The 26,667-nt window shown below is 41.0% G+C and overlaps 1 protein-coding gene across 1 annotated transcript in view; it reads right to left on the reverse strand.

Annotated features, from left to right (window-relative positions):
• plcb4b (phospholipase C, beta 4b) overlaps positions 1-26,667 on the reverse strand; it is a 59,751-nt gene that overhangs the window by 22,798 nt on the left and 10,286 nt on the right. Inside the window, exons 3-4 of the mRNA XM_080490087.1 lie at positions 19,742-19,809; positions 4,905-5,002 (exon numbers count right to left, since the gene is read on the reverse strand). Of these exons, the coding sequence (XP_080346213.1) occupies positions 4,905-4,988 (84 nt within the window). The 5' untranslated portion in view covers positions 4,989-5,002; positions 19,742-19,809. The remainder of the gene's footprint in view (positions 1-4,904; positions 5,003-19,741; positions 19,810-26,667) is intronic.

A 26,667-nucleotide genomic window follows, 5' to 3' on the forward strand; every position in this document is an offset into this window, starting at 1 on the left:
CCTTTATTCTGAACCAACCATCAAGCCTCCATGACCTTTAAAGCAGAAGCACAAAGTATTTAATCCTACTCTCTACTTTCCTGTACATTTAAACGCATTGTATTTGCTTTATATTCTAAAAGAAGTCTTTTATTTCTTTTAGTTTTCCACAGTTCTGATAATACAAGAAGAAAATGCAACAAACTGCATGCATAATAGGTTTTGTAGTCTCACAGTCACGTTAAATATCACTTATTTTTCATTCTTGCCACCACTAGGAACAATCAGGAAGCGAGTCTGTTATATGGATAGAGCTCCTTTTGGGGGCAATGACCCTTTTAAATCCAATATTCTGATGTGAATAGATATGAACTGATGATGATCAGCTAATCTTTCCATTATAGTCAAAATAAATTAAAAAAACTAAGTTTTATTGGTCAGAAAAGTGTGAAGTACGTCAATTTGTACTTCAGTCTGAAATGTCATTAGTTCATGATCAGGGAGGATTTAAAAAAAAATTAATCATAAAATATTCATACTTAAGAAACTAGAATCCAACAGTTTTAGTTTTAAATAAAAAGTAATAATTGAAAATCTAAATAAGGACCTCGATTAGCACAGTTGTTCCCAACCTTTCTTCCCCGGAGCCCCCGAACTTGTGCCAATGAAAGGCATCATTAAAACAAAGAATAGAAGTGATTAAATCGTTAAATTAAATGATTAGTTGCCACTGATAAGAATAGACATTCAAAGAGGCTGTGAAAAACTGGAGTGGGTTCAATAAAAATCAACATTGATTGGAGTTTTGTAAATGAGTGAGACCCAGAAAAAAATCTATTTCGATTTAGGACAGCAGCCACCACTCAGTGCCAGGTTGTGGATGCAGTTACCTCCAATCACTCCTGATAATACCTTTTAATTTTCAAGTTTCCTCTTAGTCCTCCTCAGAAATCCTTTTGATTTGTTTTGCAGCTGAACCTCCAGACTTCCATCAAGTTCATCAGTCCTGGCCTGGAGACGAACAGCTTCTCACCCTCTTCTCTGTGCATATTTTGGCTGCAATGTCTCCTTTCCAATCCGGTGAACTTCCCATCAGTTAACGACTCACTGTATTTAATCATCTAGTGGGATATCACAGTCCTTCGATGTGCTGAGTTTAATCAAAAGTTATTTGATGATCCTGCAGCTCAGATTGCAAAGAATCATCTATCTGGGAGCAGATCCTGAGAAACAGCAACATATGCGTCACAAGCTAAACAAGATTTTCCTTGACTTCAGTGCTAACCTCTCCAAAGTCCATGTTTTTTAAATTTTTTATTACTTTTCTCACAGCTCGTTTGAATTTCTGATTTACCAACACAGAGGAGTGATAACACATGTACACCAGCAGGAATCTTCAAATTGATTGGCTCTGCAAGCAAGATCCAAAATTATCTTAACATGTTTTTCCTTAACACGTGCAAATGTAGTTATGGCAACTTCTAATCCTTAGAGAAAACAAAGCTTCATGACCTTTGGTGGCCCAGGAACAGAGCAACAACCGCATGTCGGGACACAGGCCTATATTCAAAATATATATGCTGAATAAATTTTTGTTCTCGCTTCAGAGTGAGAAACAATAACAATTCATTTAATCATACAGACATTATGTTTTCAGTGTCTCATCATTTTGGCCAGTTCCTCTCTGCTTTCATCAGCTGTCAGTATGATGCTCTTCTCAGTTCCCATGGAAACCAAACATCAGCCAGATCTTAAGTGATTGGTTTCCAATCAGTGACATAATGCACGCGCGCGCACGCACACACACACACGCACACGCACACACACACACACACACACACACACACACACACACACACACACACACACACACACACACACACACACACACACACACACACACACACACACACACACACACACACACACACACACACACACACACACACACACACACACACACACACACACACACACACACACACACACACACACAGACAGACAGACAGACAGACAGACAGACAGACAGACAGACAGACAGACAGACAGACAGAGAAAAGCCCTTTGGCTAGTTTCATAATGGATTACACATTAGATCTTTAACCTTCAACATCAGAGACTCTAAACTTCTCAAAGAGGAGAGCCAGGAATAAAACATCTCGGTAAAAAAGCCAATCTAAAGAACTTCTTCATTGCTTTATGACAAAGGTAAATAAAACTACAAAAGAGAAAATAATAACAACATGTTGTGTTGAGACTGTATGCGATGATGGTCATTTTCCCCGAAGCTTTCGATTGCACTGGTTGCTGTGTTTGTCCAAATACACAGACATTAATACCCATGCACATTACCTGCCTCTACCATCTGTCACTCAGTGGGGTTTCAGTCAGTAGAGACTGTTTTTGTGGAAAAATTCCATGCGTATAGAGCTCGTCTGTGCAATTTCCGACGACGTCAATGTACCCTGCAGCTTTTGTATTTGCCTTTAAACAGAGCTATTCAAGTGACGCAAAGTATGATTGGCAGGTTTTTCCCAAAAGGGAAGTATTACAGCTGCATGTTTTTGATGCTATGGAGCAATATGACACTAATAACCTAAATTATTTCTAAATGAATGAGTGACTCAGCACCTTTTTCTTCTCATAGTTTGAGCAAATTATCAAAGCGTGACCAAATATAACCATTATTTGTGTCTAGTTGGCTTCATTACAGCAACTTGCACCACAGACCTGGATGGTTTTCATTGGTGATGACCTTCCTGCAACCAGCACGATTCGAACCCGGGTCTCCCATGTAACATATCAAGATCTAACCAAATTAAGAATATACTTATTCATGACAAAATGCACTGACAGGAGGGTAAACGCCTAATTAATTTGGGGCATTTAAGGTTGGTGGTTCACTACCTAGGGTTTGGGAAATGCTGGGAACAGGGCCAGAAATTACAGGGAGCATTAAACAAGGGGTGGGAAACTCATTTTAGTTCAGGGACCACTTACGGCACAATTTCATCTTGAGTGGGCCGGACCGATACAATAGTGACCCAATAACCTTTTAACCTCTCGCAGGCCGGTTTAGACCCACCAGCCTTAAGTTCGACACCCCTGCTTTAAGATATGTCCGATCAGAAACGATCAAACTAGACTTCACTTGTTCACTAACAATGAAGGCTCTTTCTAGAATTGAGATCAGCCCTGAAGAACTGTCCACTGCTTTTATTATGAAGATTTTTGCCGTGGTGTGTTTGTCAGAGTGGGTGTGTCTGCCCGTATCTGGCTTCACTGGGATGTTTTGGCAAACTAGGAATTGGAGTACGGGTCTACCTAGAAAAGAGTTTGGTAACAACTGTTTTGAAGGACTGACAGAGGTTGACCTTATTACCATCCAGGCCAGTCCTAACCTTGTCTTGCCTAAGCTTGGCTCAAATTCACAGCAGCAACACACTGAGGACTTTCTTCGGAAGCCTGCTGGCCCACTTTCACTGCTCACTTTGACATGGCTGTAGATTGAATGTCTCCTTTCTTTTTACTACTTTAGGTTTTCAACCCATCCAAACAGGAAACCTCTTTCTTTCCTTAACCGATGACCACTTAAAACAAAGAGCACTGGGAGAATTCCCCAGTGTGTGTGTGTGTGTGGTGTGTGTGTGGGGGGAGGTGGGCATGTCTCTGTGTGCATGAGTGTGTGTGTGTGTGCATGTGTGACACACTTTGCCTTTGCTCATCAGATGTCCTAGCTAAGTGTCCTGATTAGGTTTGTCAGGGGAAACGTGGGCAAAAAGACAGGAAGATATAACCGAGGTCATCCAAACACAAGTAGATACAGATAAAGCCTGATATCTACAAACACTAAAGAGGGTACTGGTAACTATTTTCATCAATGTCTTCATTATAAATACATTTGATTGACGGGCAAGACAGTTAATTCTGGTTATCAGTGAGCAAGAATTTCATAATGGTTTCTTAAAAAGAAGAAGAAGAAAAAAGTACGTTTTAAATTATATTTCTGAGATTTATTTGTACCATTTGTCTCAGGGTTGCTTCTCGATGTAGTTTATCATTTTGTCCTTGCAAGGTACTTTTGAAAGGTGTCTTCCATCCTGATATATGAAACACCATGCTCAACTACGCGATAGTCATTTTAAACATCCCAGTGACCATGAGCGATTCAGGAACTCTGTTGAAAGCTCAGGATTTATACACTAAATACACACACGCACACACATGCACGCGCATGCATGCGCACACCGTATACAGACAGGTCATCTTTCAGCGTGTAGCTTAGGACCCTCTGTGGACTTGTTGCAGACAAACAGTCGCCTTTGCCGAGGCTTCTTAATGAGTCTGATCAATGTGGGCAGCCTACAGCTAGAACTCTGACTACAGCAATGACGCATCAGGTTATAAAGGAGACGCCTCTGCGCTATGTGTGCGTGTGTGTAACTCATGTTGTGGAAAAATAAATGTGTTTACAGAGTCACACTGGAGACCTGCATCATTTTTTGGGACAAAAACCAAGTGCACATACTGTAAATCAACACATTTGAAGCACAAGGCTTAGTTTGAGACTTGGTACCCTGGGGAGACGGAAATCCAATTGTGTGCGTGTGTGTGTGTGTGTGTGTGTGTGTGTGTGTGTGTGTGTGTGTGTGTGTGTGTGTGTGTGTGTGTGTGTGTGTGTGTGTGTGTGTGTGTGTGTGTGTGTGTGTGTGTGTGTGTGTGTGTCTAATGACTGAGCCACAGACGGTCATTAATGTGAAAGATGATAATAGGTCTGAGCAAATAATCTAAGTCAGTATCAGCCGGGTTCCGACGAACTCTGACAGCGTGCCATGCAGTCGAAACCTTCGCCTCATCAAGGGTATTAAACTCGAGAGGCTCTTGATTTTCAACAGCTGATTGATGCAGAGATGCGTCATATTTACCTCATCAAACCTGTCGAAGGAGGCTCCTTCCTGCATGAACTCGGGCAGGTGCTTCTGCCAGTTGAATTCGTAGGACTTGGTCATGGCTGCTTTGAAATCTGAAGGGGAAGACAGACAAGAAAGGAAATTAGGAAACAGCCAGGTGGAACACTTCGTGAGCAGAGCTACTGTAACCAGCCCTCCAGGGGCTTATCCCAAAATATCCTCTTTTGAAAAGTAGAACAAGTACATATGCAACTACTGACCAACAATCAAACCCAAATACGGCTTTATTATTATGGACCTCATTCACAATGACAGGGATTATTAATGTATTGTTTTAATAAAGTGTCAAACTCATTAAAATAAAAAAGAAGCATTGATTGTCTTTTTTTTTTTATTCAGACTCTTGCTTCTTGTGTCTGACAATCCAACAGCAGAAGTAGAAGATGTAGGGATATCATATTATCCAACTTGGTTGTTACCAGCCAAGTGAGCAGACAAATACGAAAGAATGTAGGCACAACAAATAATCACAGGAAAAGCTGCTGGTGGGGCTGAGAAACAAACACTGAGCATATCTGACAGCTGGAAAGTATCTGAAGCTGATTTCTTTTTCTCTCTCGACTAAGTCTACTTTTGTCTTGCACTTGCCCTGAAACCGTCTGAGTGTAGCTTGCGCTTCACTTCAAACGCACTAAGAAAATCAGGCCTGATTCATGTGACACACCTGCACGTGTTTTATCACGTACCAAATCCAGCTCAGGGAGTGGAGGGGGGGTCTTGACAGGAAACTGCAATATTGTTGATTACACCGCCCAGAAATATCTCCTTACGTCAGCTTCAAATGTGTCATAGCGAACTGAGGGAGAGAGAAGCTCAATTAAGAACATGACACACTATGTATAGTCTCAGCTGGTATTAAGTCATCATGGGAATGCTCCAAGTGGTGATTTGATTTGATTTGAGGGTACATTGTATCATGTCGAGAAAAATACACTGTAACCATGATTTACAATCGACAATTTAGTTTCAAGTATGCTTTTAACTACATGTAGTCACATGGTTGAATGTATAGACGTATATCTAAGAATTAATCCAAGATTTTAATCAGGAGCCATTATTTCCCCCGAAGACTGCACAAACTAGAAACTCGATGCAGATGGGCGAGATGACAGAGAGGCAAACAGAGACATAAATATGGAAAGAGTGAGTGGAAACAAAGATATGAAGTCAGACAGGCTGGAGACAGACCGGAAAAAATAAAATCAGTGAACTAAAAGTAAGCGCCAGATATGACGCCAGAGAGAGAGGTAGGATGACAGAGATGGAGAGATGAGAGATCATGGGAGAGTGACATGAGAGGCACAGAGATAAAACAGAACAGTGGTGGGCAGGCAGAGATGGAAGAGTGAAACAGCTGTGTGTGACAGTGGCTGACTGGAGAGGCTGCGGGAACAGTGCGGCGAGTGCAGCAGGGCGACGTCTGGTTTTGATGTAAGGAACACAGATCTGAAACAAAATCAACTGAGGTTACGGAAAAGGACCGGCTGTGCGGGCTCCAGTCCAGCCCTGGCATGACAAATACAGATGAGGGAGAGCTTTGGACAGGTCTGAATGCTGGCAATACAAATTAAAACACAAACCATCCATCTTATATATGGGAGGGGGGAGCCCACCATATTGTGGGTAAGTACATGTTGAAGGCTGGACATTAATGGAGTGTATAATTTGTTCAATTGAGGGGAATAGCTGTTTTGTTGATTTGTTATATAGATTTGGCAATTGCACAGTGTGTGAGAAAGAGAAAGTTGAACTTTAGGGTTGTTTAAATCAAATAAAAGTAAGAAAAAAAGAGAAAACAAAAAAGGAATATAAAGGTTTATACTGTTTTATACGTCAATGTACTTCATGATGTTATGTTCAAACTAATAAAATATAGATAAGAGACTCAGAAAGGGCTCATCTCTTTTCTGCACAATCAATCAGCAAAATTACAACTAAAACACACCTTCACTATATAGAACAATAGGTCATGTCAGGTCCCAACATGTGAGACTGATGTGTTAATAATAATGCTACAAGAGAGGTAGCGCCCAGGCCAGGCCAGGCCAATACACCCACTCAGGCACAAAAAGGGGCCAACCTCATCAAACTGAGCCCTGCACCATCTGTGGTGTCCCACAGGGAACTGCACCACAGATGCACACATCCAGCCAGGGGAACGGAAACACAAATACACACTTCCAGTGGAAATTAAGAAGTGATGCTGGGCAAGGTGCCAAAAACACCAACCACAGAGAGCACAGGCGTAAACAGGCTAAACCTTGTCCAGATTTAATAGAAACTCCACAAAATAACACATATTTGTAAATTGAATTTAAAATGATTCAGACGGGAGATTTCACATCTCTAATCTGGACTAATTGGGTTATGCTACCCTGTGTGACGTTAGCCTAGATCTCTCCACACTCGACAGTATGCATTAGATAACGTTCTCCTCAGTGGGATCAAATCTGTCCAATAGCAGTGCGGTAGCAGAGGTTCTGTAAGGCCAGGCCGACGTACACACCGGGCACCTGAGCTCCTGGATCGGTGAGCGTGCATGTGAGGAGCTGAGAGGAAGCTAAAGGAAGTCAGTGAGGTCCGAGCCCCCGGTCCAACCCCTGACAATGAGATAATTACGATAGATAGGAGCCCCGTGAGGAATGCTGTTCCCAGCCTCCTCGTCTAAAATGGCAGCTAGGGTAACACCCAGCGGTCCCACACCTCATAAACTAAAATTAGGCTGCAGCTGCATCGTCAGCCAGTGGTGGAAGGGTTGACTGGGGACACGCTCAAATGGACACAAGTGAACAACACATACAGAGAGAAAGGAAGAAGGGCACATTTGATGGAGCTGACATAATAACCAAAGCTCTCCCTTATTGTATCATATACCCTGTGACCTGAGGGGAGAAACGGGCCGTTTTCTGGCTCATTTCATTTGAAGTCAAGCATCATATTCATTTGCTGTCTTATAAAAGTAACAGTACTTCTGCTTTTTTTGAGTAAAAGTCCTATTACCAGTGACAATACTGCATTTATGCGTCAGAATGAGTCAAACGTAAACACAAATATATTTTGAAAAATGAATTTTCATGTTATCTAAGCTGTCATAGAAAAACCTAAGTGTACTAAGTGTCAGTCACATGTTTAAACAGCAGGTCAGATTTAGAGCAAAAGCTAATGTGCATACGCCGATATTCACTATGCAACGTTTTAATTCTGACATATTCTGGAAAATGAAAACTATCAAACCCTCACACATTCAGAGGCATTTCTCACTACTTAAGCTCATTAGTCGTTGTTGGAAGTTGAATGTGGGCGGACGTTAGCAATTTAAAACAAGACAAAGGTCCCCCCCCTCCCCACAGATGTCCGTCAAGAGTGGTGCGTGGATAACCACCTCAGTAATGAGAGACGACCTAATTCGCTAAAGAAAGTGAAAAAAAAACTGTAAACGTGTATGTCAAGGTGGAGAAATGTGTAATGTGCTTAAATCTGCTCTTGGCACTTTAAAGAGACAGTGGAAAACAGAGGCCGAGGCAGAACGGCACGAGGCTGTGTTTATCAGAAATATTAATGGAAGAGTGGCAACACCTCGCCCTCTCAGTTTCACATCAATAGGAGCCCACCATCGGCTCCGTTACAGCCTGGGAATTACATAATTACAAAAACAGCTTTAATTGAATATTTCTCACTATCTACCAAGGACAGGATGGAGGACCGCATGATGCACATCCGCTCTTAACACTCTTGTGTCTTCATCGGGCTCTCAGGCAGAACGTACAGCCACACCACAGCGGGGCTAGAACTTCACAACTATGTGAAACAAGTACGACTGCAACACACAACGCTGTGTGCTCTGTCGTACATTCAATCCGAAAAAATAGATAATGAATTAAAACAAAAGAATGACACACACAAACTGTTGGTAAAAAGATTGATTGTGGGAACTTAGGAGTGTTGGTAGAATTAGCATTGTTTGAACACTGGCTATGCTTCGTGTACAAATCGAGTCTGCACACACGGCGGCGGCGCATGTTTTTCAACGTCAACAACATGTTTCCCAGCGACTCTGATCGGTTCGTGAGCTTGTTTGAGTTAAACATGCTGTAACACTAATGCCTGTCATGATAAGGTTCGGATTATTTAATCACACACATGCAGAGGATCACATTATGGTCTCTGGTTTCTTATCTGAACTCTGCATATGACAAAGTACCACCATGTTCTTTTATATCCATTTGTCCTGAATAAAGGCAAAGTGAGTATCTGACTCTGGGAATAAAACAGGGTCACAGGTAACAAGAGACATGAAATACAGGTGACCACTTTGCAAGAGATTTGACTCATGTTGGAGGCTATGTTATAGCCTGGTAGCAACAGCATAGCAATGACAATAAGGTACAGACTGTGTACCGATGCAGAAACAAGGTAGCAGTGTAGTCACAGGAAACAGACAAAGTACGTACAGATTGATAATAGCTTAGAGAATTAATAGGCAATGATGGCAGTTGGACCGAGTTACTGGTGGCATCAGTTAGGGATGCACTTGACCAGTTGTACTAAATTCCAACCTTCTCGATAGTCGACACTGGAATTTTCGCCACTTAAACCAATTAATGTTTATTTCATGTATGATGCCATCCAGCCGCTTGCCACTAGTCAGCGCTATAAAGCTATAAGTGGGAGACTTGTTCAAAGAAATTCTCAGCTGGCAAGTTGCACAAAGTGTTCCAGTTGAACTTTTCATGCAGCAAATCCATTATTTGAGCACATTAGCTCGATAGCTCTCAGCTTATTTGAATCAAGTGGGTCATTATTACAACTAAAATTTTAAATTTGGCGTTCATACAGATGACAAAAAAGTTGCAATTACTACTACAGCATGCAGCATTGCGGGCTTCTCATCCGATATTAGCTGGTTTAAACTTTCAATGACAGCTGTCTCTGATTACTTGCTAATAATAAGAGCTGGACATCATTCAATTAATTGAGCAACTGCAACCATGGGAACGATTGACATCAGTATAATTTCACTCCATACAGGCCGCAAACTACTGGCAAACTCTTCACGGCGCTGTTGCACACACGCAGAGGTACAAATCAAGTTTTTTCATTACACACATCACTTTTCATATGCATTTCTGCTTGAGGGCCCTTTAAGCTGCCTCGTCTTCAACAATGCCATCACTCTTCTGCTCTCTATTAGGGTCATAACTGCCCTTGAGGCTGAACTCATCTGAGGACACACACACACACACACACACACACACACAAGCACAGGCGCACACATCTCCCCACTCACCTACACCGACTTACTGGAAAACAAATCTCTTGCCATTAAGAAGCAATTTTGTTCATGCCTATTATGCTCAAATCTCAGCATTAACAAAAAGCCAGAGATGTCACAGTGTCTCTGTGTCATCGTGACTACTGATGATGTAGACGACACAAAAGACAGACGGTCTCTGCTCAACAACAATAAGGCAACAGATCTTACGAATCTTTTACAATACAATATGAATGGAATGTTCGTAAAATATTAATTTTAATCTACATCAGACATAGTAATTGAATAAAAATTATGGCCTGTTGATCTATTGATTGCCAGTCATAATAATAATAATAATAATAATAATAATAAAAATAATAATAATAATAATAATAATAATAAAGTGTGTCAGATCAATCAATCAATCCATGAAGATCACATCTATAACTCGGATCATTTCTGATGCCTTTCCTCTCTCATTTAAGCCAGTTTGTCAACACAAACAGGTTGCTTACCTCACTGCACAGCAGGCCACGTCAACACTGCCAGGGATGGAGGTTGAATCCCACCTGGCAATACTCAGTCCAACAAAGCATTTGTGGCGCTTACAGTCTTTTCCAGATTGTAGACTTGTCAACATTATTTTGTAAACAAGCAGCAACATGAATCTCGTGCCATTAAAGCTGTAACTACAAACTGCTTACATTGATACATCCCAGTTCCGACTGTAGGAGGCTGCCTTTTTGTTTTTCCAAACTAAAACTGCCAATTTGTAATATTTTGCACAATGAGACTATTTCTACAATGATCCTCTTTGCTAGATCTTTTTTCTTTTCCTACTAGAAGACTGCTTGCTTCATGTCTGAAATAAAACAAATGAAACAAATGACAGAATTCATGTAAGTATCTTCCACTGCAGCCTGATGCTATGGAGAGCATTAATGACACACAGAGATATGACTAACATATCAAGACTAACATTTGATTCAAGTATGTGTTGGCATTCAGCAGCTCCAAGCAGACTATATAAAGGAAGCCAGGCATAATGGGGAATACTCTGGGAGCCTTCAGCAACAGGTTGCTGCACTGACCATGTCTGGTTCTGAGACCATGTCTGCAAAGTTTACGCAGCATCGTAGACAGACAATAACGTTGTGGTGGTGGCAGCCATGTATAATTGCATTAGAAAATTGGATTAAACTTTTAGCCTATCAGACAGAATCTAGTTAGCAGTTGACTTTGGCCACCGTTTGTTTCGCATTTAAGTCACACAGTCATGCCATTAAACACTGCAGAGCAATAAAAATGTGAGTGTTTACACTGGAGAAACGAAGCCTTCACTTTAATGAGCGGCCTGCTTGGAATACAGAGTTTTTTATTACACCAGCAGGACCTCTGTTCTCTAAGCAAACTGCACACATGGCTCTGAAATCAATGTTAATACTGCTTATGTCTATTTTCACATTTCATTTAGTGACTTAGCAAGAGGAGGCATTGTTCATTCAATAAACTCATGTTAACAAGGATGGAGATCCTGTGAGCGTGTGTGATTGCGAGTAAACTGTTAAAGACCTTTGATTTCACAGGCTATCACACCTCCTCTGCCCAACTGCAGATCAGTGTGGCATGCCAACCTGCGATCCACGCGTTGCTACACAAAACCTGGCACGCAAGGAACAATTTCTGAACAAGCTGAGGGAGGACAGCTGAAAAGAGTATTATAGTCTGTAGAAAATTAACAATTCCATGAAATTACAATTTTGGCAGTAGCAATGGAGCTATGTCTGTGCTCTTTGTGACTCTGTGTGTGTTAAATTTTCATGTCCAGAGCACATCCCCTTCAGATATTGGTGTTCATTGACAGGTTACATGAAAGGGACTGTTGTGAGAAAAGTGGAAATTTGTTTCTCCAGATTGCTTTGGTGAAACATAACCTTCAAACCCTCACTTTCTTCAGCAGCTGAAAACAGTGCGTGACCTCACTCTAACTTAACCACCTTCTTATGGACTTTTTTGAAAACCAGAGTGGGCTGTGCAAATCAGCCTACCGGCTAAAAAGTTTGACTTTGTCCCCTGGCTCATCACGAAAACAAGAACTGTATCCTGCATGTTTACTGGAAATCAACAATCACAGATATGGTTTACAGTGAGACACACAACTCAACTTCTCCATTGATGCTAATAATCAGCAGATTGTGTTGGTGTATGGAGCAACTTCCAGGTGTGAACCACAGAGGAAAATAGTGAATACTTCTGTTATCAGACTGAAATATAGAGTCTGGAAGAAATATGTACAGCACTCAAAAGTGGTCAAGCTTGTTCTTAAACATCTAGCGAGATATTAATTATAAAGGAGCTTAAAAAGAGGTCCTTCTTACTTTTATGTTATTATATTAATCCTCTACAATTTTGTTGATTCAGCAAGCAGCCGAGATCTAAAGCAACCGTGACTAGGAAACATAGTACAACACTGCAGCATAGAATTTAAGAGGGGTTGGCAGCCAAACCTGTAGCAAGAAGGTATGAAATCCATTCTATGAGGGTGAGTTAGTGAAAAAATGTACAAACTGCATGTTGGGAGGTGACTTTCTTTTGTATTACTCTGAAAACAGACACGGTGGAATGGATGATTACTGATTGTAATTATGTGAAGAAATTCTAGGTTGTTCCCTAAATATGAACTTCTTCAGAATGTACTTGTGATATTTTGCACAAAAACTAAGTTAAAAAAAACCAAAACATCTGTGGTGTCATTATGTTATTATGCGATGCTATGATTTCACTGCTCCAGCCTTGTTACTGATTTTAACAAACCCCAAATAAAATGACTTAAGACAGGGTGTCAAACATCAGGCCTGTGAGCCAATTGGCTTTATGTTGCGATTGTCAAAATTTTCAGTTGTAATTTTTTGTTTTTGCAAGAATTTAAACATTTTCATCAGGTATAGTCTGTGCTCCGAGAAATAAAAAGTTTAAAGTTTAAATTTTAAGGTTATTATGCCAATATGTTACCAGTCCAGCCCACTCAAGATGAAATTGGGATGTATATGGCTCCTGAACTAAAATGTGTTTGATACTCTTGACCTGAGACATCACTTACATAAAGTAACAGTAAAAAAAATAATAAGAATTTGACTGATGTATGCTTTTCTTGGGCTATATATGCTAAAATCTAAAATAACTTTTTTTTCTCTAGGAGCACAGTGAAGGAGGTATTATGCTGTTAAAGGGAAGAATGCATTTTTCCAAGCCAAATGACCCGCTTCTACCCCCTTCTTTGCCTTTTATAGTTGAGGATCACCCTGCTCACTCACGCTCCTCGGTCCCCCGTTACATAATTAACTTGAGCATGGGATGGAAACTGGCTGTCTTTTCAGTCACACACACTGGCTACAGCGCCTAACTGCGGCCCCACAGCACATATGTGCTCTTATATACATGTACACACATAAAAATTTCTTACATAATGTCCATGGAGGTCAACAACAATAAGACTTTCCCACAGCACATAAAAAACAGACATGCCACTGAAAACACATTTCTCAGCTCATTTGCCAAAGAGCATCTGTACTGAGGAGCTGATCAAGATGTAAACGAGTCCATGAAACACTCACACATGCAACGGCATACACAAAGAGCTCTAAATATAGTCATACCCATCCACCCTGTGCCAAACGGAGTCACACAAGGAATGTAACACATGTGCTAATGGACAGACCATCCACCTCATAAATGATGGCGCTGCGTGTGTGTGTGCGTGCGTGTGTGTCCGTGCGAGACAGAGGGGGACCGCATGTTGACCTGAGGGCCAATGATTACCCCCACTGAGGCCTCTCAAAGAGAGAACACGAACAGAGGGAGGGAAGCGAGAGAGGGGTGAGGGCTGTCCCCGAGCTATCTGGAATCTTAATCAGAGGTATTTAGAGAACGGCCTGTTTGAATGTGCGTGTGTGTGTGTGTGTTTATGTGCCTGTTTCTGGGAGTTCCCTGTATGTAATGGGGCAAAGAGGCCAGGCTGACGCATTAGCACACTTCATCCAACCCCGATGCCGGGACACAGCTCTCCGGCCGAAGCTTCCCATGGCATCTGTAAACAGACAGCCTGCGTCCCACAGTTACTTCTGTTAGCAAGTATGCAGAAGAAATTTGACAGGAAAGTTAATTGGAGTAGACAAATTACAAGAGAACAACTGGGCCAGAAAAACAACAAATGGGGAAAGCAGACAGGATCTTTACGTTCCTTGGGCAATCAATATTCAAGTGATGTTTTAGGAAGCTCTGCATGAGGAGCCACAGTGGCAACAGAGTGTGAGAATATAATTCAAAATATTCCATCTTTGATGATTGTGTGAAGATGAGGACACCAAATGGAATCTGGAAGAGACCATTTTTCATTGGGTGATGGCGAGAAGATGATATCCGTGGCTGTTAATAATGGAAGCATCGCCGGAACACTAGTCTTACACAGAGAAGTCTGTGTCTTTAATTTTAAATGGGAGTGATGCAGACACCAGTGATGTGGTGGTTACCATCCTCACCACGAATATTCTCACTGTGTGTGCGGGTTTTCACTGCATAGTTTACCATACAGGACTGTCTCAGAAAATTAGAATATTGTGATAAAGGTCTTTATTTTCTGTAATGCAATTAAAAAAACAAAAATGTCATACATTCTGGATTCATTACACATCAACTGAAATATTGCAAGCCTTTTATTATTTTAATATTGCTGATTATGGCATACAGCTTAAGAAAACTCAAATATCCTATCTCAAAAAATTAGAATATTTCCTCAGACCAAGTAAAAAAAAAAGATTTATAACAGCAAAACAAAATCAAACATTTGAAAATGTCAATTAATGCACTCAGTACTTGGTTGGGAACCCTTTTGCACGGATTACTGCATCAATGCGGCGTGGCATGGAAGCAATCAGCCTGTGGCATTGCTGAGGTGTTATGGAGGCCCAGGATGCTTCAATAGCGGCCTTTAGCTCATTTGCATTATTGGGTCTGGTGTCTTTCAGCTTCTTCTTCACAATACCCCACAAATTCTCTATGGGGTTCAGGTCAGGGGAGTTGGCAGGCCAATCGAGGACAGTAATGCCATGGTCAGTACACCAGTTACTGGTGGTTTTGGCACTGTGGGCAGGTGCCAGATCATGCTGGAAAATGAAATCATCATCTCCATAGAGCTTTTCAACAGATGGAAGCATGTAGTGCTCTAAAATCTCTTGGTACACAGCTGCATTGACTCTGGACTTGATGAAACACAGTGGACCAACACCAGCAGCTGACATGGCTCCCCAAACCATTGCTGACTGTGGGAACTTCACACTGGATTTCAAGCAACTTGGATTGTGCTCCTCTCCAGCCTTCCTCCAGACTCTAGCGCCTTGACTTCCAAATGAAATACAAAACTTGCTTTCGTCTGAAAACAGGACTCTGGACCACTCTGCAACTGTCCAGTGCTTCTTTTCCATAGCCCAAGTCAGACGCTTCTTCCGTTGTCTTGAGTTCAGGAGTGGCTTGACCATGGGAATACGGCTATTGTAGCCCATTTCCCGGACACGTCTGTGAACGGTGGCTTTTGATACCTGGACTCCAGCTTCAGTCCACTGTCTTTGAAGCTCCCCCAAATTCTGGAAGCGGCTCTTCTTCACAATGCTGTTAAGGCTGCGGTCCTCTCTCTTGGTTGTGCAGCGTTTCCTGCCACATTTCCTCCTTCCAACAGACTTTTTGTGAATGTGCTTTGAAACTGCACTCTGTGAACAGCCTGCTCTTTTAGAAATTTCTTTTTGTGTCTTACCCTCCTGATGGAGGGTGTCAATGATGGTCCTCTGGACAGCAGTCAGGTCAGCAGTCTCCCCCATACTTGTGATTTAGTTTACTGAACCAAGTTGAGTGTTTTTAAAGGCTCAGGGAAACCCTTGCAGGTATTTCGAGTTAATTAGACGATTCAAATGATTAGTTAAATAGCCTGCTAGTATACTTTTTCATGATATTCTAATATTTTGAGATAGGATATTTGAGTTTTCTTAAGCTGTATGCCATAATCAGCAATATTAAAACGACAAAAGGCTTGCAATATTTCAGTTGATGTGTAATGAATCCAGAATGTATGACATTTTCATGTTTTTAGTTGCATTACAGAAAATAAAGGACTTTAACACAATATTCTAATTTTCTGAGACAGTCCTGTATATTGCTGTGCTAGAGTGAAAACCTCACGAACACTTTAAGTTATTTTAAAATCAGATACATTTTTTTTATAAATAAATAAAAGGAATCACTTTTGTATTGTGGGGTTTGTATATATTTGCTAAGTGGACAAAGTTGTGAAAAATAACGTTTGAATCAAATTTAAAAAAAGGTGAGAAAAGTGAGTTGAATTAAACAAGTTTTGAGGCACTCTGGATGGTCTTCTATGAGGCATGTGAGGATAGAGCACGGACTGAACCACAAGCTTAATCTAATCACGGCATAACTGGATGCTTTACTCAAAGGTACTGGGGGTGCGTACAGGGCAATCCACAAAAGCCTGTTAATTTGAGGATGAAAGTTAGATAACTGGCCTTTGTGGAGGGATTCCTGCAGAGTGAAAATACAAAATTATTCCAAAACCGCTATGTTACGTCACAGTGCGGTAGCGCGCTGTGCTCTGTGTGTGTGTGTGTGAGAGAGAAAGTCTCATTTAGACCAGATTAGGAGGTCGAAGGTTTTGCTTTTGCCCAGTTACACATTCATAGCAGAAGCCAGGTTTCCCCAAATATGGTCAAAAACACAGAGGATACACATACACACAACATATTTGAGGTGACCTGTGCGAAGCACTTGACAGGACTTAAAAAAAAGATTTAATCATCCTCAAATAAAGTCAAACCTTTTGGACTTGGTTAGTAAACATTAAATGCTGTTTGTGCCTGTGCCTGCGAAAAAAAACCCCCAACAAAAAAGAGCACTGTTTGGAAGCGGAGAGAGTACTTTGAGGGGATTAAAATGTTCCAAATTAATGAAAGCACAAAAGAGGAAATTGAATTCAGGGAATACCCTGCTAAATCTGAAAGGTTCGCCATGCATGCAGCTCTCCACTCGCTATCCTTATCTCTATCCGTCTCACAGACCTTGTGAGTTTAAAATGTGTTTTAAACAGAAGCATGGGGGGGAAGACGAGACGCGGACACGAAAGCACGCGGCTCAAAAATATGAGACTTCTCCCATTGCCCAAATAAGTACCTATTAAAAGAGATTCCGTGCCCTCCAGAGCTTCCGATAAGGCGGCCGGGAGAAAAGAGCTGTGGAAATAGAACATGTCCATATAGAGAGGGGAGTTGTGGAGAGAGGGAGCAGGCAGGGGCAGGGGTTAAATGCTTCCCCAGAATGTGAGCTGGCGTACGCCCAGTGGAAAGAGTCCCCGAGTCCCTGCTGACTGACTGCCTGAGGGCCCACTCTGAACACGCTTCAATATAGGAGGCTGAACCGCTGCCCGCAATCAGCTCCTCATTGAAGTGCAATATTTACCAGAATCTGGGAACACAACTGAGAAAAGGCGAGAGATTTTGGGTGCTTCTTTACAACTTTGGTCTATACCTGGCAGCAGCGGCGGCCTATCAGGCAAACAAAAACAGAGACAGACAAGAGACAGAAAGAGGGAAACCCATCTCGACAAACAAAACAGATGTTGCTCTACGCTGACACCAACGGTCTCCATAGCAACCCTGCTGGCCAGTAATAGCCTCTAGCTCGCCTGGCTGCAGCGGCGTCATGCAGACGCACACACAAACAGGCACATTTCGACCTCTGAATGGGATCCCAATGTGTATTAATAGAGATGCGGGGACAGACTAGCCCACCCAGCCCCGCCACCGCTTCAGGCATCACCATAGAAAAACACATCTCTAAACAGAGGCTATCCAGCCCCGTCTTTTAAAGGCTCCGGCCATACACACAGGAGACCACATCCAAGTCTCTCTGTTCTAGTAAACAAGCCCTGTAATTGGTGATAGCAGATAGCTGGAAATTATACAATAAAGCTGCCCAAACTTAATGCTTTCACGAGTGCAAAAAAACTCTGGCAAAACTATTTATCATATCTGGCTACAATCACTTTTTAAATTTTGCACGACAATATGTTTAGGTTCTACACAAAATAGTGTTGATCCACAACAAGTACACACAAAATATGAAGGAATTTGAGTTTGGTAGATTTGGGTTTTGTTAAAACAAGGTTCCTTGGTACTGAAACATATACAATTAGAAAGCCTGAATATTTCCTAAGTCAATGGTTCCAACTTTTTAAAGAACATGCCTTTGTGGGATGAGCAGCAAAGCTGAGGATGTGGGTTGTTTTGATGAAAGAAATGATCAAATCTTCTCTGCCAATGCCAAACAGCTTTTCTTAGATGGATCGGATGATGCCAGTCTAAACTACACATATTGACAATTTATCAATAAATTAAATGATCTAACAAATAGGAGCATCAGTAGCATTTGGAAGAACATGGTCCCCTCCTCATGGTGTCCGCCAGCCTGCTCACACACTGCTATAAGATGTCAGTCCTCGTGGATGTGTTAGTCACTGTGTTACAAGTGTTTAATGGGGTTGAGGTCAGGGCTGCTGGCATGTCTCTTCATCCTCTCCACTTATAAATTCTGGCCTCTAATAAAAACCGCTCATTGTAGATGGTTTGACGTGTGCAGTTATAGGGCTGCAGAAACTCATCTTGATCTCTCTCTGCCTTCAGAAGTGACGATCGACACTTAAGGTTCCAAGAACTCAAAACAAGATTTAAAATCAACCTGCCTTGAACTGGAGTGGATTAGTACATAAATATCGAGACGCATTTGATTATTCCACATTACATTTGATTTTATACATGGCGTGAGCACTGACTTGGTGAATGTAGGAAATCCATCCCCTGCTTTAACATGTGTAGATCACTACATGGCATTTTTGCGCTGCTGCAATCGACACTTTCAAAGCCGTCCATTACCTTTAAGCGAATCACTTTGCAACTGCCTTCTGAATAATAAAATCATACAATAACTGATATGAAGCCATTGGGGGAACAGCTGGTATTTTAGAGGGAACAATATTGTTATCTGGTTCTTGCCAATAAAACCAGGTGTGCCAGAGAGATTTGAAAAGGGTTATTTGCACCATAATCCGATCTGTGAAGCTGCTCTCTTATGTTTCCCGGATATCAACATTTATACAGATCTTTTCCGAAATAAGTTGAAACATTAGGAGGGAAAAATTGACTTTTTAACCACAGCTTTTCTGCATGAGTCCCATGAGGGGTTGAAAAACCCCCAAACAAAACAAGAAAATGACGTTATTCTCATTATACTCATAAATGTGTGCAGGCTGTATACCAACCACACAAAGCAGCACTGTTTCATCAACAACAAAAATATTGACGGTCTAGTCTGTACAGGTGACAGTCAATTTGGAGTTCAAGCGAGGGGGTGAGCTGATTATTACATAAAGGATTGAAAAGCCACTGTGCTGTATATGTGGGAGGTGACTGAGTGTACTTACCAGGTGACGGACAGTTGGACAGAAAACCGAGGGGAGGGGGGGGCACCGGAAGATAACACTGGGCCAATCTAAAAAAAAAAAAAAAAGAAAAACAGGGGAAAAAAAAGAGTAAGTTAAGTATGATGTGCAAATATCCTATAATGGTAATGGTACAGGTTAGTTCTGACACCTTCATGGGAGACACTGACACACAATAAATGCAGCACACAAGCATGCCTTTACACAGGGGCAACACACACCGAGGTGTAATCACCCACTCCCTGCAAAGTTCGACATCCAATTTAGCTGGTGCAGAGTTTAAATCAGTCCTTTGGCTTCTGCTAAATAAACTTTAAATAGGAGCGTTGCTACCAAGAAGAAAGGCTGCCTTCGTGTGGAGAGAGAGAAAGAAGAATACAAAGAGAGAAAGAGAGAGAGAGAGGGGTGGAAAGGAGCTGGCAAATTCGAGAAACTCCACCACCTCCACATCTGCAGCTTTCGAGTGGTAATGTCAGCAAGAACCAGAGTCTGCTAAAAGCCTAAAATGTAAATGTGAAGTGGAGATCGGGTCAAAGGGGCAGACAGAGGGAGAGCGGGAGACTACAGACAGAGAAGAATCATTTTCTTCTTGGCGAAGGATCTCATATCCTTTAAGTCCGTGGTGAGGACAAGACAAATTCCTCAACGTTTCCTGTACTTAGCAGTGACTGTGACTGCTTGTGTCTGTCCTCACCTCATCGCCGCAGCTCGGCTCCATCTTGCTTTGCCCGGAGCAGGACAGGAACAGGGCGGTAATAGCTTCTTTATACAATCACTTTGCAAGATAAACTTTGTCAGATAAGTGGAGACAGCACAGGAGGGATTTCAACGACTAATCGAGGAAAAAGTTGCTTTTTCGCAGATTGTTTTTTTTTTTCCCCCATTGAGGATTATTACTTGTCACTGATGTTGAAAACGGGTCTGACATGATTGATAATGAAAAAAAAATAGAAAAGAGAGAGAGTATCCTGTGGCTGACCCCCTGGTGACACTTTGCTGAAGATTTATGATCCAGTACATTTAAACATATTTGAATAGAACAAAAAAAATAAAAAAATCAGTGACAAATTAACTGTTGAATATTGAAGAAAAATTTTGATGTCAAGAAAAATAGTAAGAAAGAAAAAAAAGAAAAAAGAAAAAAAAATAGAAAGTTTGTCTCATTATATATACTTATATAATTATTGAATATACAGATCTTCCAAAGCCATAGCTGCTGTGCTATAAAAATGCAGTACATTACCATTAGTATAGAATAGATTTTTATGATGTCAGAGAGGTGAAATAGTTTTAAAGTGATACTTGTACAACTATATATGTCTGTATGTGTAGGATTATACTAACAGCACATAAACAGATTTAAAGCATAGTATAAATACTATTCCAGTAGTATAAAATTTAAAAATGAAGCGCACATTTAAAGGATAAAATTAAAAATGTGACCAGTGAATATACAAATGATATTGGATTTGTCAAACAATAGTGCAGAATAATGATACTAACTATATTAACTTCAGATTAAGCATTGACCAGGAGTGTGGGGGACCCAGGTTCGAATCCCTGGACCAGGAACCAGGTAGGTCTGACCGAGTCTATGATGCAAGTTGCAAAGAGTTGTTATGTTGTAAAAGTTAGGAGCCAAATAATCATCTTAATGACAAATACTATACAAGCATATAATCAAGGCAAACTGTGCTGCAAATATGGATGAACATCTAATTGTTTTGCTGTTGAACTAAAGGAAAAGCTGTATATTTGTTGCATTTAAAAATGAAATACAAACTGCTGATTTACACACTAAATGCAAACAAGTTGCCCTTTCTATGCTAATATATCTTTCAGCAACCAAAGTCTTTGTATAATGTATTCATGTTTAAGTGCTCGTGCATCTGAATCTCTCAACCCATGAAAAGACGTTCAAATGGGATAATTTTGCAAATGTGTACCAAATTCAACATAATAATGTATGATAGAGGTTACGTGATGAAGAATATCTGTTTAAACTATTATGAAATACAAAAGGAGAGTACTTGCTTTTTAATTTGCTCAGCATAATATCATAATGAACATAACCCTTACCGAGCCACTTCTTATGGCATAATAAGTAATGTTTTAGAGGGGAAACTCAACAATGAATAATTTATCTCATTCGGGAATTCACAAAAACATCAATTGGCATTAAAGTACCAATTTTACACTGCAGACTATATTGATCCAGTACTATCCACTTTGTCTTCAGAGTTCAATGCATCTTCTTTCTCTCTCCCTCTCCTTCCTCTTTATGTGGACTGGCCAATCAAACATTCTACATGTGAAGTAACCTCACTGAAAGAGAGGCGTCTTTGCAGGTTTCTTATTGGGTACACTCCGTACCAAAACAACAAATCAAAAAAAAACCAAATGAAGCGGTTTGGTGAGCACACGGCACAAATGCAACATTTATCAGCATTTACCAATGTTCGTCTCCTGTGTTTTGCACAAAACAGGAAGGAGACAATAAAGCAGTTACAAAATCAAAGTTCTTACTGCTAATCTTTAAATTTGTTTCACTGTTAACACCAAAAAACAAGCACACTGGCACTCGATAGGCCTTCCAGTAACAACACCAACAAACCCCCAGTGATGAATAATGAATGCACATCATCAAACAAAAGGTTAGATGTACTGGAAATAAACCAACCCCTCCCCTGTGTGTCTGGTCTATGCGTATTTAGAGTTTGTGAGTGTGTATTTTTAGAAAGGTGCTATTCAGAGTAACATTGAGCCAGAGGTAGTAGTGCCTCTGATTAGTGCAACAGGTAAGAGGCTGGTAATCTTACCGCTGCCTGTCACAGGAATTACATGGTGTACACACTGTGGCAGCTCCGCCATCATCACTCAACAAATGACAGCTCGACGGGGGAACTGCGCAGGGGTGCTGATGAAAAGGACAGCACTGCTAATACAAGCCACCACCCACACTCCCACAGGTATCAACAAGATGGGACACGGAAGGTAAATGGCATCATCAGTGTTACTGATTAGAAAACAATGCTTAAGTGTGTAAAGAATTATGGTTGCTAGTTGGCAGTTAATCTCGCTGGAAGTTGCCATCAGACAAAAAAAAAAAGATGCAATAAAAATGGAGACTCAACTCAAGTCAATATTTTCCAGAACCTCCATGAATCCATGCAAACAACTTCAGTTTACTTTCAGTGTGGTTTTCTACTACTGTAGTCCATCTCCCTCATGGTTCTCCATGTTGCACATTCAGCGATGGTCTTCTGTATGCTTTGGTCGCAAGAAAACTTGGTATGCAAGTGATTACTTGAGATAATGTTGTTGTTTCCATCATCTTGAACCAGTGTGGTTTAATTTAAAACAAAACACCTTCATTAGAGATCTGCCCAGAATGGATATTTTTCTATTTTCTAAACAGTTTGGTCTGAGCTGTTCACATGAAAATCTCTGCAGCTAGTCTGGCACCAACAACCATGACACTTCCATCCATCCATCCATCCATCCATCCATCCATCCATCCATCCATCCATCCATCCCACTTTATCTACCTTAGGAGTGTGGGGAGCTCGAGCCAATCCCAGTTGACTATGGTTGAAGGCAGGTTAGACATTCACGGTCCATTACAGGGCCAAACAAAGACATGCTTAGATTCTCACCTGTGGACGATGTAAGCTCAAATTAATGTTTTTTAAGTGTGGAAAGTCATTCGAGAAAATCCAATGCATCAACAGGGAAGATATCCAAGCACCACACAAAAACACCTCCATGTTCAACCCCCAGATTTCACTAATTGATCAATGATTCGCTCATTAGGGATTTGTATTCATGAGGTCTTTAACAGATGCAGTTCATGTTGTGCAAGGTGAGTTTCTATTTTGATAGAAAGTTTAAGGAATGAAATGTTGACAGCAACAAAAGTGTCTCTTACCAGATGTCTTGAACCAAAAGGAAATGACCCGACCGCTCGAGTGCTAACAGCATATGTCCCCGCCTCAGGAAATCGACCCAACAGAAAAGCCTGACACACTGCTCTCTGTGGGACTCACTGTTGGCTGGTCTGCTGCCATAAAGCGCACCTGTCCCGACGCCACGCAGGGATCTCTCATCCTGTACGCGGTGTCAACTATGTTCCTCTTTATTATTGCTCTTCGGAGAGTCATTTTTGGAGGGAAAGTCAATAAAGACCAACTCTGTGCCCGGAGCAGCACTCTAAGAAAAAGCGTCCCTGTGTTTATCATGCAGCTGTGTCCCACTGGGCTGAAGGCTTTCTGAGAACGCTGAAGCGGGGTCACCAGATTGGACACTGATGCACAGCAATCTGGACAAACAGGAACACTGTGCTGGAATGAAATTTGATGTTTCCTAGTGGCTGAAGCTCAGTGGAAAAAAGCATAAAAAATACAGTAAACAAGCAGAAAGAGCTTCAAATCTTTTTTCATGTAGCTACAAAATGGGTTAACATTTGCTTCAAAGCCCGTTTGAAACTGAGTAAGTGATATGCTTTATTTTGATTGTTTAATTCTATATAAGCCATGTTGTGGTTTAAGGAGGAAGTAAATGCATTATCATGTTCTCGCTGCGACCCGACAAAGAAACCATCTGACGCTCGAGGAAGTTACTACATCCTTGTTTGCTATCGTTGTGCTAAGCGAAGGTCACTGACTTTGGAACAAAAACTTCCAGTTGGTGTAACCAATGAGTCATGTGAATCCTGGAGCTCCCTAAAGTAATTATGATATGTAGATATGCATTACACTACGAAGCAGCCCCCCCCCCCCCCCGCCGTCTGGCTGTCTTTGTGAAGGATTACGGGTCAAACTGAAATAAGAGAAAAAGGCAAAAAGAGAGGAACCCTCACAGATGCAGAGAACAATGGGGGAGGAGAGAGAGGCCGTCAGACACACAGAGAGATGCGCAGGCACCAAAACATTTCACATACACTTTGACTTTTCAATTTTATCTCTTCTGTGCGATGCTGTCAGGAGGCAGCTCCCCAAGGGCCAAAGAGAGAGAAGCAGCCAGAGAGAGTAAAATCCAGGCAGAGAGAAAAGGTGAGAGGGAGATTTTTCTTCTGCTTAGTGAGTCAGAGACACAATACCAGGACAGCATCACTCCTTTTGCCTCGGAGAATGACGGACGGCTGTCTTTACCAAGGACACAATCGGATCTGAATCTCTCTGCACATTTCCCTCACACACTAGAAGAGCACTTCTGCTCTTCCACAATAGCGCTGGCTAATTAGTGGATTACATTAGCAGGGAGCAACGACAGGAAGCCATTTAAACTCTGCTAATGCTTATAGCTATTAGATGACATAATTTGCGAAATGACATTGGATACCACGGAGACGCAGATTGCACAAGGCTGCCAGCTTCTACTTTTGCACAATTCTTTAACCACTTTTAGGAATTTACAACACAGGATTCAACGATCACTATCATTTCAAACTAGCTTTTTTTGTTACATAACTATTCTAATATGATTCAGCTTCAATGTGACACAATCACAGCAGATGCAGCAGCAATTCACGGACAATATTTAGCACATGGTATGTTAGTGGAAATGCAAAACTGCAGCAGAGCATATAAAGTGTCAAATTGTGGTTAAAAGTCATTTCTCTAATATTTGAAGGAATGGTATAAATTGTGTGTTTATAAACTATGACGCCCAAAGTGCATTCCTTCAGAAATGTCAAGGTGAAGGTTATAATTTTATAACAATGATCACATAAACGGCAGCGTTATGTTTAATTCTTTGGATGAAACGGTTATGGAAATTTGGTAAGAACTATACTGACAAAGAATTTTTTAATTCTGAATCTCATTCATGCTGATCACAGATTTTCCTTCTCCATGACAACAGTGGGTGATGCTTGTGGCCACGGCAATATCTAGAGTACCGCCAAAAACACTCCCAAGAAAATACAATTTAAATAGAATTTAAATATTTCAAACTGGTGTAAAAAATGAAGATCCATAAATTGCCCAGCTTATCTTAACTGAATATGTAAAAGGAATAAAATAAAAAGGGAATATGATCAATTCAGAAAACTTGTGAATTCAGAATTATGTTACCAACCTAGATATGAAATTCGGATTCACACTCGAGGGCAATACAAAGAACAATGTTTGGTTGCAATCATTCCATTTGATCTATTTCAGTGTCTGAATCACAGCAAACCAACTCCACTGACCCAATGTGTGGCACCTTTAATCATGAAGGAGACAGGAAGTAGTTTTTATTTGTTAAGATAAGTAAAACCCTGTTCATTTGTGAGACGTTTTGTGAAACGAAGTGGGGAACAAAATGGAGCAGCTATACTGAGGTGCTGAATTAAGATTTGCAGACAGAGTCCAAAACAAGAGAAGATAATCAACCTGTGTGCCGCGGAGAAAACTCTTCTCGCTGTGTCGCATTAAAATCAGTTTACGGATGTAGTAACATCTGACTGACCGCGGCCACGTAAACGTGCATTTTGTGCCATAAAAAGAAACAAGGGCTGCTATGTTATGCTATGTTTGTCAGATTAGTTGTTGGTGGCGTATTTGCTATGGAGTTACAATGAACATATTAGAACGGTAAACATGGGTGTCACCAAATCAAACAAGACTGCACTTCTGCTGTTTGTTGCGGTATGCACAATGTTTGCATCTCTTTTGTCCAAGTGACAGTGTTACGTAAATGCTAAGGGCGTGTGATCGCATGAGCTTTGCTGTAGACCTAGAGTCTGCGCTGCTGCGGAGTCATGGCGCTCAATAAAACTTGTTTTAATATTAAAATGTAATTTCAATAACAGATGATTGATTCATTCCCTTCCTATTCCACTTACCATAAGCAAAATCCAACCATTGCACGACTGTCATATCAAACAACTAAAGAGATCAACATTAGCAAAGACTTTATCTAAA

This window comes from Lipophrys pholis (assembly GCF_963383615.2).
Source record: "Lipophrys pholis genome assembly, chromosome: 21".
In the NCBI taxonomy this organism is placed as follows: domain Eukaryota; kingdom Metazoa; phylum Chordata; class Actinopteri; order Blenniiformes; family Blenniidae; genus Lipophrys; species Lipophrys pholis.